The sequence below is a fragment of the Triticum urartu genome, chromosome 4A (assembly GCF_056163025.1).
Source record: "Triticum urartu cultivar PI428250 chromosome 4A, HENAU_Tu73, whole genome shotgun sequence".
Taxonomy (NCBI): Eukaryota; Viridiplantae; Streptophyta; class Magnoliopsida; order Poales; family Poaceae; genus Triticum; species Triticum urartu.
This window is the reverse complement of record NC_141876.1, coordinates 477969618-477989230: the sequence shown is the minus strand read 5'-3', so window position 1 is coordinate 477989230 and position 19613 is coordinate 477969618. Positions and strand designations below refer to the sequence as shown.

Below are 19613 nucleotides of genomic sequence, written 5' to 3'. Positions count from 1 at the left end.
CAACTCAACAAACACCATCGGAGACACCTGTAGAGCATCTTTATAATCACCCAATTACGTTGTGACGTTTGATAGCACACAAGGTGTTCCTCCGGTATTCGGGATTTGCATAATCTCATAGTCAGAGGAACATGTATAAGTCATGAAGAAAGCAATAGCAATAAAACTAAACGATCATTAATGCTAAGCTAATGGATGGGTCTTGTCCATCACATCATTCTCTAATGATGTGATCCCGCTCATCAAATGAAAACACATGTCTATGGTTATGAAACTTAACCATCTTTGATTAACGAGCTAGTCTAGTAGAGGCATACTAGGGACACTCTGTTTTTCTATGTATCCACACATGTACTAAGTTTTCGGTTAATACAATTCTAGCATGAATAATAAACATTTATCATGATATAAGGAAATATAAATAACAACTTTATTATTTCCTCTAGGGCATATTTCCTTCAATATTACACTTTTGGAAGGATATATAACCAAATTAGGGAATACAAATGGGGAAACGAGGCGTCAACAGAGAAGAAGATGACCTTTGGCACGTGCATGCTCGGTCGTACCACCGATCGCACCAGGTGGCACTGCCTCCCTCTCATATACCCCTATAAAATTCCATGAAGGAGGGACACGCATCATGGTAACATGGGGGAGAGATATAGAGACCAAAGCAAAGGATGATACATATAGAAGGGGAATTTCTTCACTTAGATCCACCCTAGACTCTTCTTCAACAAGATCCTCCATTCAACCATCAAGAACACCACCATTAGAGATAGATTTATATTTGTAGGGTTAGGGTTTGTAATCTCTATTCATACCTTGACTCAAAGACCATGACCCAAAAATTCATATGTCTTATTGTGGCAAACTATGATAATATCGATATGGTTTCCTTTTACATGATGTCCATGTTTGTTGTGATTCCTTTCTTATGTGAGAGGAATCCCACTTGGTGTGAGAGATATATGGAAATGGTGAGATATGAATGTCCCTAATCCTTATTTCTAATTATGTGTATTTATTTAGATGAATGATTATGAGGTTAATATACATGGTGTACGCATTTTTCTGTCTAATTTAAGGACACAACAAGATGATCTAGAGACCTACATGGATAAGTACTTGTTGTCTAGTGAATCCACGACCTCCAGGTGATAGGTGTTGATATCAACAAGGAGCAAAAACAATACAAGGAGCACGATAACTCATGACATGTCAAAGAGTTGGTCCAGTCTAATGACCTAATTGTCGAGGTGACCATTGATGATGGTAACCAAAGACAAGGCATAGAGTCGAACAATCCATGGAGTTTGGCTATACAAATGTGATTCACCCAATGAACACTCATTGCGAAGGGCAACACTACATTACCATTGCACATGGCACTTCCACTATTTTTTTACCATGAACTAAATCTCTTCTTATCTAAATTTGCATGAAACACAACTTACTTTATGTTTTCACTTGTAGTAGTTTATACTCAGCTATTTCACGCTCCTTTGCAAACACTAACACCTATTCACCATTACCATCTCAAGTCTTGCGGATCCCATACTAGTCAATTCACTCGAGACTAGTGACACCTCGAGTGCAATAAACACACACACTATAACACTCACCTACGCTCTTCCTTGGGATGATTGATACATCTCAACCATATCTATAATTTTTTAATTATTTCATGCTATTATATTATCACTTTTATATACTTTTTGTAGCAATTTATATTATTTTTATGGACTAACCTATTAATTTAGTGCTGAGTTTCTATTGTCTGATTGTTTTTGGTTTCACAAGAAATCAATATCTACGGAGGTCAAAATAAGTTGTCGATTTAATACGTTTTTTGGGGGCAACAAGAAACACACTAAGCTTCGGGACACCTCGAGACGAGTTGCCAAGGCCCACACAGGTGCCCTACGCGGCCTAGGGGCGCGCCACCTGCCCGTGTGGGGCCCCCTACACCGCCTTAACCTGATTCCACCTCCATAAATCCTTATAAATACTGAAACTATTTGTCATGATTCCAGAAGAATTTATCGCCATCACAAACTCCTGTTACACGAAGATCCCATTTGGAGGCCTTTTTCGAAGCTCCACCAGAGGGGGAAGCCATTGTCGGAGTCTTCTTCATCAACCTTGCTGCCTCCATGATGATATGTGAGTAGTTCCATCAGGACCTATGGCTCCATAGTAGTAGCTAGATCACACTCTCTCTCTATTTGGATCTTTAACATCATGTTCCCATGAGCTTTCTCACATGTTCAGGATCAATTTGATGTAATCAGTGGTGTGTTTGTTGGGACATGATGAATTGTCATTTTATGATCAGATTGTTCATTGAAATCAATTGAATTTTTCGAGGTTTTATTTGTTGTATAATTAAATAGCTTTGCATGCTCATGGATCTACCTGTCTTCTTTGGCCAAGTTCGATGGGATTTTCTTTAGAGGGGGTGGTGCTTTGTAGTGGGTTCAAACTTGCAGTGATCTAGCCCAGTGACAATAAGGGCCAAGACACGTATTGTATTGTTTCCACAAGGGTAAAACGATAGTGTTTCGTCATATTGATTGACTTCTTCCTATCTACATTATGTCATCTTGGTTACTTGGTACTCTGTTTCTTGTAAACTTAATACCTGAGACGCATGCTGGATAGCAGTTTTGGGGTGTAGCATTAGTAGTAGCTATAGTTGGATCAACGATCTACTTATCACGTAATTAATGCTATATGAGATTATACCATGAAGATCATAGTCATAAATATTGTAATATTTTCAATTGGCCAACTGTAATTTGTTTACCATGCTACTTGTTGTTTTTGAGAGAGATGTCACTAGTGAACCTATGGCCCTTGGGGTTTATTTTCCATTGCTTAATTTTTCTACACAATTGCCACTATTTTGCTGTTTTACCCTTTCCTACTATATATCTCTATCACTTGTGTTTTACCTTGTAACTAGCAAGAAAAGGGGCTTGAAAACCCTCTTGTTGTGCTGGGGACAAGTGTTGTTTGTGTCTTGTGTGCAGGTACTATAGACCTGTGCACCTTAGAAGCTCCTACTGGTTCGATAAACCATGGTTCTTAACTGGGGGAACTTGCTACTTGTTGCTTCACCCTTACTCTTGGGGGAATCCTAACGAATCCTGTGGGAGTAACAACGATATATAAACTAAGATAGTACTTCACAGGAATTGTGCTTCAACTAGTCGTGTGCACTTGCAAGACACCAACAATGTGTGGGGATCTTTCAGTATACCTAAAAAGTTGATTCCCGGTACCTCTGTTTCTCTCAACATGCACACATCTCACTCACCACACATTTCTTTTTCCAGCACATACAAGCCCTCTACATCATCAAGCCCAAGCGAGCCCTCCACATCATTAGTTTTTTTTTAATTTGTTGTGTAGTCAACCTCCAATTATTGATAGGTCTAATACAATTTATATATGACAAGAATGAGGAGAATTATTATTCTCTATATTCTCGATTTATTCCCAACAAAGTTATTTCTATAAATTCATCCAACAAGGCGCGGGGCAACATGCAACTATGCATTCTACTTATCTTCAATAAATATTTTACAACTACACAATGTATTTTCGTTTTCAATTCTCATATACCTGGTTATGGGATATCTCATTAGCTTTGCAATACCCAACTCTTTATAATATTGTGGAATGGAGAAACACATCGGTTGCTTTTGGCCTTTGGGTGAGGCCTTTGAATTTTTAGTCACGAACCGGTGATAAATGGACTGTGTTGCTTCATTTAGTATGAAGGTTCATGACTGCCAACCTAATGCAAGCACCTGATGCATAACGATGGTCGATGGAGGTTGAATACTAACTGTGTTTTCATTGTCATATCCAGTATGCTGATCTTATAACACCGAAGATGTCCTCCATAGACAAACATATCTGGGAGACTAAAGTTCGGTTTAAAATCAAGATCTTATCTGTGGTTTGTGAAGAGAGGGGTTATTCTCATAAAAGATAATACAAGGAAACATAACTAGCAGGGATGGGAAAAACAACTTGCTTTTGTGACCAAGAGGAAACAATTCATCATATTTTGCTCTTCGTGCCCATTTGGCTCTTTACTTTGGAGTATGGTCCATGTACCTTTTAATTTACCACCACCTACTAGTATTACAAATTTGTTCGGAAACTGATTGGTTGGAGTTAACCCCAAAACTAAAGGACATATTCAAGTTGGAGTATGTGCCTTATCACGGGCAACTTAGAATTCACGGAACAACCGTTTTTCTAATAGAATAACCCTTCCAAACATTTTTGCAGGTAATTTTCAGGGCTACAACTTGGATCAATACGAGTCCTCACTGCACCGCATGGACATTCAGAATTATATGAACTTTGGGTGCAACCGATGGAAGATGGTCGGACATGATTCGTTCAACCGGTTTTAGCTGGTGTGTCAATAATTGGTGTGTCAGTAATAGGATATGTGTTTGGGTCATGCATTTCTATATTATGGGCCGGTTGTGGTCATATATTTTACTTCTTTCGTTGCAATTGATGGATGTTAAACTTCTAATAAAATGATTATGTGCATCACAATGGTGTAGAGGTCGGGGTCAATCCCCGTTTTCAACAAAAAGTCGGAACATTTCTTCAAATCACGGTAACAATGCTAGTTATGTATTTTACCCTGTTATATAAATTTCCTTTTCATCTAGAAGAGTTATCTAGTGATTAGTGGTGGATACTTTTGCGGACAACACTTGGTGAAGGCAATCTACTGCATAGGTAGATGCGTAGAAGAATGAAAGTTATTCGGGGCGATGTTTTCAGTAGTTGGTGAGCTTATCTGGATTCGGGTGATGCAGCAAGTACTTCGTGCTTGATGTTACCTGAAGCATCAAGCGTCCATCCATTAACTGGAGAAAAAGCTCACGCGGAGGGATGATGATAATAAGCTAAGCATGACAAAAGGATCTGGTTCTGTTCACACATGGGAAAAGGCACAAAGAATGATACCTCATTGCACCTAACTGCACCGCGAAAGCAAAACCCTATTTAGTGCAGGATATTCTCAAGATGTTTTTCTTTTCTTGTAAACGCTATATACAGTAGAAAGTAGTAGAAATCATTTCCTCTGCCAAACCTTTCTCACTAAAATGAACCTGGAAAGAGCAGGAGCACTGCAATTCTATTAGAAGAAAGAGAATATCCCCCATTTATCAAGGAAAAACAGGACGAACACTAGTCGAGATTATCTCATTCTCTTGTCTTGATGGATCATCTTTCTGCGCTGCACCAGACTTGCTCGATTTTCCTTGATGTAATCTCACTAGACTTGATGTAGATTGACGAAAAAAGCAGTACATATAGGCTCTAGGCTGGGCACCATTAGCAGGAAAACGTTCCCTTGCACTACTCAACAATGTGCTGAATTGGACAGTACTGAATCTACACATCATCTGAAAGGGGCTTTGCAATCACAGGAAAGTAGAGTTTCAGTTGCCCTCAACTTGCCCTATCGAATGGTTTCTAATAATTTGACTTCCTTAGTACTTTCCCGTTTCAATTTCACCTCGTGGCTTGAAATGTGTATATAATTCGACATAGGTGATCATGGAGTCCATAGACATAGAGCCAGCTCTTCCTCCTCTGCCATCCATGGCTTCTGGCTTTGCTCCTGACATCTGGCAGTGGATCAGGAGCCTCCCCGGGCAATGGAGGGCAGACGAATCCCACTCTCTCCAGATATGCAGTTCTCCATCCACAAACCAATCCCTCAACCTCGTAGTCACCAGACAATCTGAAGAAACCCATCCCTTCAGTTTGTCTTTCTCCATCTGTGACGGGTCCCGTGACCACGATCCAGTCTCGCTCTGGAGCTCCCATTATTCCAAGCTGAAACCTGCGAACACCACAGACGTTGCGGCCCAGTTCTTGCTCGAGATCGTCTGCGGGGTGCTCAGGTACGGGCCTTACTCTAGCAGCAGGGCCATCTTCAGGCTACCGGCCGTGCATGTGTCCGAAGGTTCGGGCAAGATCCTCAGCCTGTCCGTCCTGGCCCTGGCGTTCCTGGTCTGCATCTACGAGGCCCCGTCCACGCCCCGGCGGGAGTTCATCGGCGCGATCACCGCACGGCTGACCCGCGACGAGATGCGCCACGCAGCGAGGGAGCTTATGCTGGCCCTCGGGTCCGACCTGGAGGAGCAGTGGATGCGGTCGCTGAATCTGGGCGTCACCAACTGGGCCATGGAGGCTCTCCGGTCAGGCGCCGGCACGTCGTCCCCGCTGCGTTTCGCGGTGTTCTCCTATGCTCTGTCGGCGAGCAGGCTATGGAAGGTCCAGCTGTACTGCCCGGTCGTGGCCATGACCATGGAGAACCACCCGTCCCATCACCACCACCAGCAGCAGCAGCACCAGCTGGTCAAAGACGAGAGACTGCTCTTCTCGCTCAACTACCAGCAGCTCGAGAGCGTCATCCAGTTCACGTACAGAGTCGCGTTCCAGGAGAACTGGATCGACGTCGCCGTCAACGTCGACAACATACGGTCGATCCGCGCAACTCAATTCACCATGCATTAATCAAGAACTGCACTAAATGATTTACTGATCTTCCTTTTGCATGCAGGTGCGACGTGATACAGCTGGTGTCCGAGACTCTCATGGCGAGGCAAGGCCACGGCTCCGACGAGAAGCACTTCCCGTCGCGCATATCGCTGCAGCTCACGCCCATGGCGCAGTCGGACATCCTCTCGCTCTCCGTGAGCAGGTCCACGGACAACCCCGTCCAGGAGGTCGGCACCGACAAGGGCATCGACACGACGCTCGCCGCCGCACCGGCGTCGATCGGCATCAGCGTGTCGGCGCACGAGACGGTGACCAGGACCATGAAGCCCTGGAAGTTCGAGCACTCGGTGCACGGTAACACGGCGTCACTGAACTGGTTCCTCCACGGCAGCGGCGGCGGGGGCAGGGAGGTCTTCTCCAGCGACCCGCCCAAGCTGGAGCTCTTCCAGCCGAGGTCCTGGTTCAGGAACCGGTACACCAGCCCCAGCAGGCCCTTCACCAGAAGCGGAGGAGTCATCTTTGCCGGCGACGAGTACGGGGAGGGCGTGTGCTGGAGGATGTGCGCGGCCGCAGCCGGCAAGACCATGGAGTGGGAGATCAAGGGCAGGATATGGGTCACCTACTGGCCAAACAAGAAGAGGACGCTGCATACGGAGACCAGGAGGCTCGAGTTCAGAGAGCTGCTGCATCTCACCATTGGAGAGTAGTGGAAATAATAAAACTATGGAGATCTCCTACTGATAAAATGGTCGCCGTCAGGAATATTTACTGATCATATGCAAACAATAAATAAATAAATATGTTATTTCACAATCATGGTTATAATACGCTAGCACTCGACTTAGAAGTGAAAAGTATTAAAGCAGTAAAGGATTACAGCAGAGACTCACATTGTGACCTGAAGATGAACCCATAGCTCACTTATTCATTTCTACTGGACTAATGAAAAACATGATATAGAGTCAGCAACATTCAATTAAGGGATTTGGCTGTTCAAAAAAAAGTTAAGGGTTTTGGACTTTTTTTTAGATAAGGGAGAGCTTCATTTATATCAATAAAATTGGGTTACAATCAGAAGCAACAACCTGCTTCAAGGCATGTGGCACATCAGCTGAAAGAAATCTTCATTCACTCTAGTATATGCAGCAAGCTCATGCGCGGCCACATTGCTCTCCCTCTGGGCTTTGGAAACAGAACAAGCTCCAAACTCCTTGATCATATCCTTAGAATTCTCATAGCAAGCCCACCAGCTGGTCCTGCTAGCATTAACATCATTCACAGCGGCCGCTACAGCATTACAGTCGGTCTCCATCTGCACTATGTTTAAATCCAGCTTATGAGCCTGGTTAAGACCAAAAGATAGGGCATGGGCTTCAGCTTCCTTAGCATCTGAGCATCCACGAAAATGACAACCCGTAGAGAAGACAAATTCACCAAAACTATCACTGCCAACCGCTCCTAGCGCAGCCAAACCCGTGGTTGCAATGAAAGAAGCGTCGACATTGATCTTTATGTGATTCTCGGGCGGTTTAGTCCAGTCAACCCCATCAACATGGCGCGGCAAGCTAGTATACTGCGTATTAACTACATGAAGCTTCTGCTTCCCCTTAACATCACTTGTAATCGGATTTGTAGAGGATAAACACTCCCAGTAATTTCTCAAGAACATCACTGAGTCTCGTATAGTAGCCTCACCTTTATTGTGAACAACGTCATCTCTCAGGTGCCAAGCCCTCCATAGAACCAACATCCTTCATCTCACCAGAGCAACTATTTTCTTTTCCTGTCGCCAGGCTTCTACCAAGCCTTCTGGTTCCCGAGGCAAGCCTACAGCCAGGCTTCCCACGGAGAGGCCGCCCCGAAAAGTAAAATTGAGCGGTTTCGTGATGTACCGGCAGATCTTGAGCTGCTCGTTGCGGTCTGAAGATTAGTGCAACACTATGCAGCATTAAAAGCGAAGCATTGTGTTTCGAGAATACATAGCTATACAAAATGCAAACAGGGTACACGGGTCCCGTCGAAGTCACCTTTTGGTCAGATGACACAGGGTCTTGCATGCATGTGCTATCCATTCCCTCTCCTCTCTCTCAAACTAATTCATATCTTTATTTCACCTTTGCTAACTTAAAATCATTCATATCAGTTAACCAAACTTCTGATTTCAAAACTTTTTATATATTTGAACTCATGTCGCAAAGACCTTTAAAACAAGACCGATTTTGGATACATTTTAAATAAGTTAAAATTCATGAAACACATTTCACATATTTCACCCACTTTAAATCTTATGGATAAGATGATTTCAATCAGTTTCACAAGTTCACATTTCAGTTTCGTATTGTTTTTCACATTCAGAACTTACATTTCACTTTTTACCGGCTTGCTTCAGATAAATCATATATACTTCAATTGCACAATTTTGAAAGAACATATATCATTGTTTTATAATAAACCATTTCACATTTGGAAACGATCGGTTTCACAAGTTGACATTTCAGTTCATATTATTTTTCACTTTCAGTTCATACTGTTTTTCACTTTCAGAACCTACATTTTACTTTTCACTAGCTTGTTTTACAATAATCACATATATTATAATTGCACATTTTTAAAAATAACATGTTTCACATTCCTGAAATAAATTTTTGCACATTTTGAAATAATCGGTTCCACAAATTAACGTTTTAGTTTCATATTGTTTTCACTTTCAGAACATGAATTTCACTTTCCATGGGCTTGTTACATAAAAAACACATATATTTCAATTGCACATGTTTGAAATAACATGTTTCACTCTTCTGAAATAAACTGTTAAACATATGGAAATAATCAGTTTCACAAGTTAACATTTCGGTTTCATATTATTTTTCACTTTTAGAACATACATTTCACTTTCCCTGGCTTGTTTCACAAAAGTCACATCTATTTCAATTGCACGTTTATGAAATAACTTATTTTACTCCTTTGAAATAAAAATGTTACACACCTTCAAATAATTAATTTCATAAGTTGTCATTTGAGTTAAATAGGTTTATGTAAAAAATGTTATTTTCACATATTTCTAGTGAAATAGGTTTGTTTTAGATTTTTCTAGTGAAATGGATTTATTTCACATATGAAATGTGAAACGTCAAAAATTAAATGTGTTTGAAATATAACCAAAATTAGTCTAGTTTTAAAGTTCTTGACGCCAGGGGTCCAAATATATAAAAAAATCAAAAACGAGTCTATAGTTTAAAAGATATGGTTGATTTAAATTCTTTAAGAGGAAATAAAGTCTATGGATTTGTTTCGTGTGTGGAGTGAGAGGAAAAACTTGCATGTGTATCGTCTCCGACAAAAGGTGTACTTCGGGGTCCATTATGCTGCCATTGGTTTGACTAAAAAAATACAAGAAATATACTAGTGCCATACATTTAGGTGGGCCATACAGTTTTACGAATCTCAGAACAAGTGGATGGCCCCGGATCTACCGTACATCACGGAACCGCGTAATATGACTTTGCATAGGTCACCCCCGGTGTATTGCACCGTTAATAGCCTCGAGCGTGCCTTAAGTTGGAGCTTTTTTATATTCGGAAATGAGGGCAATGTGTGGCTGAATTTTGTGTTTGCGGTAACAGTCGGCATGCCACAACACCTCCATGCTTCTTTTGGGATGCCCAATTTTTTTTGCCAACTTTATATTTTGTCCAGTTGTTGAAAGTTGTTTTTTTACCCCAAAAGCCCTAAAAAATGGAGATACTCTTACAAATGCCATGGTCGGAGCAAACTTCTTTGGGACCCGCGGCATGTCCCTTAAAATACATAAACCTCAGCATGTGATAGCCTGGTAATGCCCATGTCTACGAGGATTTTTATCAGATATCAGATGACAGGTTTTAATAGCAGACACATATCGGTTTTTTAAATGTGATTTATTCTAAGAGCTACTCACATGGCGGATTTCAGTAGCACTAACCCTAGTTTAGCAGGTTTCTTATCAATACTCACATGGCATTTTTAGCAGCACTTATATGAATTTTTTTTGTTATAAATTGGTAGTGTGTAGTCTTGCATGGCATTTCCTCCCTGTTTTATTGTTATTTTTTAGCGGGGCTTTGCATGGACTGTTTGGCATGTTAGTTATCAGTGATTTAGGATGACATTTTTCAGCAGTAATCACATGGCATTTTCAGCAGTTTTCACGTGGCAGATTTTTAGTGGGTCTACCATGGCTTTGGCTTGTTAGGTGTATCTACAATGGCATTTTTTAGCAGCAATCACATGGCAAATTTATTACTTTTCATTTGGTATTCTCATCAACTTTAAGGTGGCAGTTTTTATAATTGGACACGATGCATTTTTATAGTTAGTTCACTGCGGCAGGGTTTTTTTAAAAAAAATTGAATGCTTTTTGTACAACCAGTCATGATAGTTCTAGTGGATATGGCATGGTACTTTTTTCCCTGTTTTTCTTGGCATTTTTAGTGGGGTTTTGCATGGACTACTTGGCATGTTAGTTTTTAGTGGATTCATGATGGCATTTTTCAGAAGTAATCACATGGCACTTTTACTACTACCCACTTAGGATTTTCGTCAGCTTTCAGGTGGCAATTTTTTTCTGTAAATATTGTTGATTTTTACACATCCTGTCATGGGGCTTTAGTAGTTAGTTTGGTTCGCTTCCACGCTTGAAAATGCCTGGCCTAGAGCCTCCCTGGATGCTACTTGGTTTCTTCCACGATGTAGTATGGGTTTCTTCCACTTGTCTTTTAAGATGGCAATTATCTTATACTACGATTTGTAAACCACAAGTTTTCTTGATCGGGTAGGCAGTGTTTTGCACATGGGCTTGGGGGTGGGGGTGGGGCTGGTGGTGGGGAGGGGATGAGAAGAGCTGGTAGTTCAGATCTTGCCTCAATTTCTCTTGGATGATGCTTGAACCAGCGCCTCCTTACTTTCCCGTGGTAGTTTTTCCTGGTCGAATTCGATGGAGGCGATGGGGTGATGGAGGAAAGGGGGGTGTGGTGGAGACAGAGGCGATGGAAGCGACGGGATGGTACGGGAGGGGTTTAATGGGGTTTTCTAACAGTCTGGGCCAGGAGTTGGGAGCGGAGAATGTTTTGCGTGGGTGGGAGATTGTGGCATGGGGGTTTCTGCTCACGTGGATGTTCGCCTGGATTTGTTACTGAGGGCGAATGATTTCGTTAGCTGGCTCCTCCCAAGACGGTTGTTTAGTTCGTTGGATATACGGTAGTCATATATTGGCGTTCAAAAAAAGTTTAAATCTTCGTGTAAAATCCAACATTGTAGGAGCTAGGTGGCACATAGTTATTTTCTCATCTAGGTGAGAGCTACTCACAGTTTAAAAAAAATACTCACTTCGTCTGATGAAAAGTGTATGTTTGGCTTTAAAATTTATTCACAAAAGAGTGTATTTATATCTTCTCAATGCATCTTAAAGTAAAAAAAAAGTTTCTCTCTCATCTTACAATAATCAAGACCAATAACATTCTACAGACGGTCTCCTTAATTTCTACATGCACATAGCCCGTAGGGGTTGGATAATTAAAAAGAAAAGATGGTGACACATTTTCAGTGTATTTTTTATTTCATTTCATAATTTATTCTAAAATTTCTATATGTACAATTTTTCGTCGGACGAAGGGAGTAAATATCGGTGCATTTTTTCCAGAAAAAGCATCAGCGCAAATCAACTGCAGAGTCTTTTTTCTTTTGAGCGGTTCTCTACTGCAGAGTCGAGAAGCTGCTGGTGTCTTCTCCACGAGACCGGACCAAACCAAATCCGGCCCAAACGACGAACACGATCTAGTGGCCTCGAGTCTTCACGGGAAGACGAGAGAATTCTCTAGAAGATTTGCTTTCTCCTTTCTCCATACAATCCCCAGCCCTCTATAAATTCTCCCATCCCGATCGACAGAAACCCAAGAAAGTCTGAAGAAAGCACCGATCAAAAGAGCTACCACAAATCAATCGCTCACCCTTCCGCTTCCAACACTAATCAAATCGTCGATTCCTTCCACCAGCAGCTCGAATCCCCATCAACAATGTCGCTGATCCGCCGCAGCAACGTGTTCGACCCCTTCTCCCTCGACTTCTTCGACCCTTTTGACGGCTTCCCCTTCGGCTCCGGCAGCAGCAACAGCGGCGGCAGCCTCGTCCCGCGCACCTCCTCCGACACGGCGGCCTTCGCGGGCGCGCGCATCGACTGGAAGGAGACGCCCGAGGCGCACGTGTTCAAGGCGGACGTCCCCGGGCTGAAGAAGGAGGAGGTGAAGGTGGAGGTGGAGGACGGCAACATCCTCCAGATCAGCGGCGAGCGGAACAAGGAGCAGGAGGAGAAGACCGACACCTGGCACAGGGTGGAGCGCAGCAGCGGCAAGTTCCTCCGCAGGTTCCGGCTCCCGGAGAACGCCAAGGCGGAGCAGGTGAAGGCGTCGATGGAGAACGGCGTGCTCACCGTCACCGTGCCCAAGGAGGAGGCCAAGAAGCCCGACGTCAAGTCCATCCAGATCTCCGGCTAGGCGTCTGCGTGCTCGCTGCGCGATGAGGTGGACTGCAGAGCAGAGGTGTGGAGTTTCGCCCCGGTGGTAGTGATGAAATAAAAAAAACCAGAGTCCGGCTGTCCGTGCGTGCGCTGTGTGTCTAGTACTCTAGCGTTGTGTGCGAATGAATCTCGTCTGTGTTTCGAGTCCAGTTTGCTCATCGATCTGTATTTCATCAGCAACTGAGTAAATCCATTAGTATATTCTCTGCTAATTTTTGAGTGGCCGTGCGGATCATAGAACGTTCCTAACCCTCACACAAGCAATTTCAACTCAATTTAAGCGCTAAAAATTACAATCACGCTCATTTTAGTCGGAATAAACGCTAGTCTCTTTTGTCTTCCGGTCGCTCAAGTGCCAGGAATTCGTGGAGGAGGGGGCGAGGAGCTTAAGCCGGGCGCCTCCGTGTCTTGTCGGGCACGGTTTTGCCCAAGCCAACGAAGGATCCTTAATGTTCGACCCGGGTTAAGCTCCTCGGGTCGGCGTAAAAAATATTGTCCGATGAGACCTGCAATGTTTGACCCGGGTTATGCCATAAAGTCGGGCTGGCGTGGAAAATGATGTCCGATTAGATCCTGTAATGTGCAAAATCACATCTCAACCTGCAAATACGCAGGTTTTCAAAAGCGGTTGACGGAAGGAATATTTTAGCCCGCGCCTTTTCCTCACCTCCTTCGATCCGTCATTGATTCCGCCCATCGTCATTTGTGATTCCGGCCAAATCTGCGGGCGGAATCGCGTCGCGGGGACGCCCCTACCCTCTTCCACCGAGCCGCTACACCGGCCCCTCTGGATCCGCCGATCCAAGCCGCCCCTAGTTGCCAAAATGTGTATGTTATACAAGATTTCAATACGAGTACTAAATACTTCTTTAGCATATTTACTAATTCTCATTCACTCCCTCCGTCCCACAATAAAGTCTCATCTAACTCCTACACAACTTCACTGTAAAAAAAAGAAAAAAGTCATACACTACTTGATTAACCAAAAAAAACTACGAATCTTTGTGTAAAACCCAACGGTGTATGAGCTAGACGAGACATAGTTAATCTTATTTATACGAGAGCTAGCTACATTTTTTAAAATAAGGATCCGTGCATTTTTCCTAAAAAAGAAAAACAATCAACGCAAATCTAATGCAGATTTCAGAAGGTGTTGGTGTCTTCTCTATGATACGGGACCAACCCAATTCTGTCCCAACCAACGAACATAGTCCAGTGACCTCGGGTCTTCACGGGAAGACGAGAGAAATCTCCACAAGCGGGCTTTCTCCTTCTCCGCTATGTCATTCCTAACTCTTTATAAATTCTTCCCCGTGCCGCTCGACAGAAATCCAAGAATATATCTTAAAAAAGCACTGATCAAAGAGCTCCCAGAAATCAATCGATCACCCTTCCGCTTCCAACACCAGCCAAATCGTCGATCGTCGATTCCTTCCACAAGCATCTCAAATCCTCACCGATATGACCGACAATGTCGTCGATCCGCCGCACCAACATGTTTGAACCCTTCTCCCTTGACTTCTTCGACCCCTTCGACGGCTTCCCTTTCGACTCCGACAGCAACAGCAGCGGCAGCCTCGTCCCGCGCACCTCCTCTGACACGGCGGCCTTCACGGGCGCGTGCATCGACTGGAAGGAAGTGCCCGAGGCACACGTGTTCAAGGCGGATGTGCCGGGGCTGAAGAAGGAGGGGGTGAAGGTGGAGGTGGAGGACGACAACATCATCCAGATCAGCGGTGAGCGGAACAAGGAGCAGAAGGAGAAGACTGACACCTGGCACAGGATGGAGCGCAGCAGCGGCAAGTTCCTCCACAGGTTCAGGCCTAGGGTATTAAGTGTTGGCAGTTTTGGACTTCCTTACATCCATCTGTTTTACTTGGGCTATTTTGCTACTTCCTAGCGGTAGTACCACTCATGGGAGCAGTAGTACCGCTTAGGCGGTACTTCCACTGACCAGTATCGCTTCCATTTTTCTTATTTTTATGCTTCTGTTGCCCGATCTGTTTGAGCGGTAGTACTGATACGTCTTCAATGTATATATAATTTTTTATTGTTCCATGCTATTATATTATTTATCTTGGATGTTTTATATGCATTTATATGTTATTTTATATTATTTTTGGGACTAACCAATTAACCTAGAGCCCAGTGCCAGTTTTAGTTTTTTTTTTCTTATTTTTGAGTTTTGCAGAAAAGGAATATCAAACGGTGCCCAAACAAGCTGAAAATTTACGATGAAGCCCCCGGAACACAAGAGTTGGGCCAGAAGAGTCCCGAGTCAAAGACAAGGGTGGAGGGCGCGCCCACACCCCCTAGGGCGACCCCTGCCTGGTAGCTGCCTCGTGGACCACCCTGACTTGAAAATGAAGCAAAAATTCCTATAAATCTAGAAACCCCCAGAAAGAAACCTAGATCAGGAGTTCTGCCGCCGCAAGCCTCTATAGCCACGAAAAACCAACCGGGAGCCCATTTCGGCACCCTGTCGGAGGGGGAAACCATCATCGGAGGCCATCTTCATCATCCCAGTGCTCTCCATGATGAGGAGGGAGTAGTTCACCCTCGGGGCTGAGGATATGTACCAGTAGCTAGCTATGTGTTTGATCCCTCTCTCGCGTGTTCTTGATTTGACACGATCTTGATGTACCGCGAGCTTTGTTACTATAGTTGGATCATATGGTGTTTCCCCCTCTATCTTTTTGTGATGAATTGAGTTTTACCTTTGAGGTTTCACTATTATCGGATTGAATACTATTATGGATTTGAGAGCACTTGATGTATGTCTTGCGTGGGATACCCGTGGTGACAAATGGGGTGTTCGATTGATTCACTTGATGTATGTTTTGGCACTCAACTCGCGGATTCCCGATGTGATAATGGGGTAATCTATGCATAGGGGTTGATGCACATTTTCGTCCTTGTTTCTCCGTTAGGAATCTTGGGGCACTATTTGAGGTTCTTTGTGTTGGATTGAATATTATGAATTTGAAGTTGTTTGATGTATGTCTTGCGTGGGATTCCCGAGGTGACATTGAAGTATCTAGGTGACATTAGGGTTGATTGATGTGTATCATATGGTGTTATTTACTATGAACTCTAGGGCTGTTTGTGGCACTTATAGGAATAACTCAATGGATTGATCGAAAAGAATAACTTTGAGGTGGTTTCGTACCTTACAAGCAATTTCATCTTATATTCTCTGTGATAGGAACTTTGGAGTGAATTTTGTCACACGTTGAGGGATTGTCATATGATCCAATTATGTTATCATTGTTGAGAGAACTTTGCACTAGTGAAAGTATGAACCCTAGGCCTTGTTTCCGAGCATTGCAATACCGTTTGTGCTCACTTTCACTAGTATAGCGAGCTCCTAAACAAACGGTTTAAAACCCCTTTCCGCGACGACATCTAGAACCGTCGCCAAGTGAGTGTGGGCGATGGGGGGGTCCTTCCCACACGACCCAGAAACCGTCGGAGATATGCCCTCCTGGCACACACGTTCGGCAAAATGAGGTCGTGTGCGACCGGCGAGCGCTCAAATACGGAAATATGTACAATAGAGCTAAAAATACAATTATACGGCGAAATTGTTTCCGGTCGCAAGTACATCCCACACAGTCCGTCTCTGCTAAACGTTTCCGTTCGTATGTACATCTGACACAGTCGCTCGAAGGAAAACATTTCCGTTCGCTGGTACATCACACACAATTTTTCCCATTAAATGGCTTGCGTTATTGAATATATCACACACGGTCCGTGGAAAAAATTGTGTGGCAAAGGTTGTCCATCACACACAGTTTTCATGTGGTAAACGTTTGCGCAAGGTGGCCTAACGCAAATAGTTTTCAAGAGAAAGTCATGTGTGATTGTTCATTGATCCAACACGGTTTATTCCTATAAACTGTGTGCGTTGGTCATCGCCCACGGTATTTTTTTAACAACCGTTTGCAATAGAAAAACCCAATTAGCAGGCTAATTATCTGATTATTCATAATGAATTTATTAATCTAATTGACAGTTCATATTAAGCACACAATATATTTCATTTTCATAATTAAAATACATCAGAGTACAACATTATATAGCTTCAGCACTCAGCTACGCCATTACATAACTACACCAGGACCAAGTTTCACATGAAACATCTATAACCTTTCGAAATTAGTATCATAGACGGTACATAGACAGATGTATCTCATCTGGAAAACTGCTGAAGCAGAAGGCGAATATTGAGCCTTCATTGATGTTGAAGGTCTTTATAATTTTAAGCCAGTGCCTGTGGATGATTGACCATCCATCCTTCGTCCTCTTCAGGAATACTTTAATATTGAACCGTGGGTGTTGTATGAATACCTTCCTCGCCTCTTGATCATACATGTGGTTTGAGAGGTAATCATCAGTGAACTGCTTTGGAAAGGCCTGAAAACAAGGATGTGCATAAATATCTTCACTATATTGGAAATGGGGCAAAGGAATAAAAAAAGGCAAGGTATAATAGTTAGTACCATCCTGTAGTGAACTGATGTCTTCTTCATTATGCAGACAAAGATCTTGTTGTTTTTTATCGCTAATTTCTTTATCCTAACAATCTTTTTGAGTTTCTTGACTAGACTGATATTCATGGAAAACTCATTTTCCCATATGCAAAAAGGGTCGAACAGTGGGTCAAAACCTCTGACAGCAGGACCTACATGTGCAAGACCAAATTGTTAAAAACCTAAATATTAGAATGGTTCCTACAATTGCACAATAATGTGCTATTAGACAACGGACCATGCACGTGCTAACCTCGATTGTAAACCTCAGTGCTTGTCATTGTTTCCCTGCAACACATATAAGGTAGTTAGTCATCAGGTTAAGTAAGGGTTCGCATGCTATCAGTAAAATATGTTGACGAAAAATAATCACATTGCAGATTCATCAGATTAATTTAAGCCACAGGGAAAAATCATTTATCCAAACCAAGCATGATTAAGAATTAGGAAATATATCACTTGTATATATTTCTCATGTATTAAATGCAGCCAAATTCTATATATTCCTCACATGCACAATAATACAAAATTCTACCCACGACAATTAGACATCGCATTGCAGAATTGAACCAAGAAGTTAACTAAACACCACAACAAATGAACCAAACATTAACTGAGCACCACATTGCACAATATAACATACTCCTAATAGAAGATTAGACAATTAACCAAACAGTTAACTACAGCCAATTGTAGCAATTGTATTTGTTTCTCACGTATTTACTATAGCCAAATTTAATTTATTCCTCGCATGGTATACAATAACAGAATGCACCTACAATTTTGTAAAGATAAATTTGATTTATTTCTCACATGGAAGACAATACAAAATTGCAGCCTAAAGAATTGAACATCACATTTGTAGAATTGAACCAAACAGTTAACTGAAGACGACAACTAATTAACAAAACAGTTAATAAGTGAGCACCACACTGCACGACGTATAGAACATATACACTGGAGCAATAGAGTGCATGGTAAAATTAGATAGCACAATTCACTAGAATTTGTGAAGGAAAGGCAGGAGCAGCACACGCAACGGGTAAACCGAGCATGCATAACTGGCGTAGCTAGCAAATGGCAAGGTGCTCCTTCAAGATCTGGGGGTCGGCACAAATGGCAGCCATTGCGACCTCATCCGCGCGTGCGGCCGCGATTTGCTTCTCCGCTGCCAAATGCTCCTTGAGGTCCTGGCTATACCGCGTGCACCATGGCTTAGGCCGGCGCTTATTTGGTGGAGGGGTCGGTGACTTGGGTGGAAGGTGTCGCGCTCGCGCCGGCGTTAGGGGCATGTGGGATGTGGAAGGAGGAGGAGGATCGAGGTCGGGTGTGGATTACTTGCCTGGATAGGCGAGGCCGAGGAGCGTGAAGGAGGGTCGCCGGCGAGGAGGCGGCGACGGTACAAGCAAGGAGTGAAGTTTTCAACTTGGAAAGGAAGGCGAAAAGAGGGGAAATGTGGCTTTTGGTAGGGGGGAGGTAGATATTTCCGTGGAAGCCAAAAATTTGGAATCGCTTCAGCCAAAAAACTAGCATGCAAAGTGTCATCGGACATGGTCCCTTATTTAGAACTGGCGCGCTGTGGACTGTAGCCGACGCACCTTCTCTCGTAAGCCATGGGCGTACTATACACCGACGGTGCTCCAAAATATTTTGTGCTGTATCTCACACGGTTGGTGATAATAAACTGTGTGTTATCTACTTGATTTATCGTCTTGATCATCTGAATTACGTAATGGGGTCACAACTACAAAGGATGGTGTTTGAATTGTTAAAACTTATATCTGGAGTGAACATGCAACTATAGGTGTATCGTCAAAAAATTAGAATGATCCAGGGTTCGTTTGTACATTTTTATACATTAACTAGGTTTTCCAGGCATTTTATGTGCATAATTCAAATTTGAACTACATGCACATGCTCCAGTGCATATAAACTTATTGAAAAATTAAATATGTGTCCTTGGTTGCATGCTT

The 19613-nt window shown here is 43.0% G+C and overlaps 3 protein-coding genes across 3 annotated transcripts; all 3 read left to right on the top strand.

Moving 5' to 3' along the window:
* Positions 1-5554: 5554 nt before the first annotated feature.
* On the top strand, positions 5555-7461 carry LOC125552183 (uncharacterized). The gene is made up of 2 exons (XM_048715662.2): positions 5555-6539; positions 6620-7461. The coding sequence occupies exons 1-2, from the start codon at positions 5608-5610 to the stop codon at positions 7263-7265; spliced, it is 1578 nt and encodes a 525-aa protein (XP_048571619.1). The 5' UTR covers positions 5555-5607; the 3' UTR covers positions 7266-7461.
* Positions 7462-12318: 4857 nt separating this feature from the next.
* On the top strand, positions 12319-13320 carry LOC125552184 (17.4 kDa class I heat shock protein). The gene has a single exon (XM_048715663.2). It carries the CDS (start codon positions 12609-12611, stop codon positions 13083-13085), a length of 477 nt encoding a protein of 158 aa, XP_048571620.1. The 5' UTR covers positions 12319-12608; the 3' UTR covers positions 13086-13320.
* A 1152-nt stretch (positions 13321-14472) lies between these two features.
* On the top strand, positions 14473-15529 carry LOC125553973 (18.1 kDa class I heat shock protein-like). The gene has a single exon (XM_048717609.2). It carries the CDS (start codon positions 14580-14582, stop codon positions 15006-15008), a length of 429 nt encoding a protein of 142 aa, XP_048573566.2. The 5' UTR covers positions 14473-14579; the 3' UTR covers positions 15009-15529.
* Positions 15530-19613: the final 4084 nt, after the last annotated feature.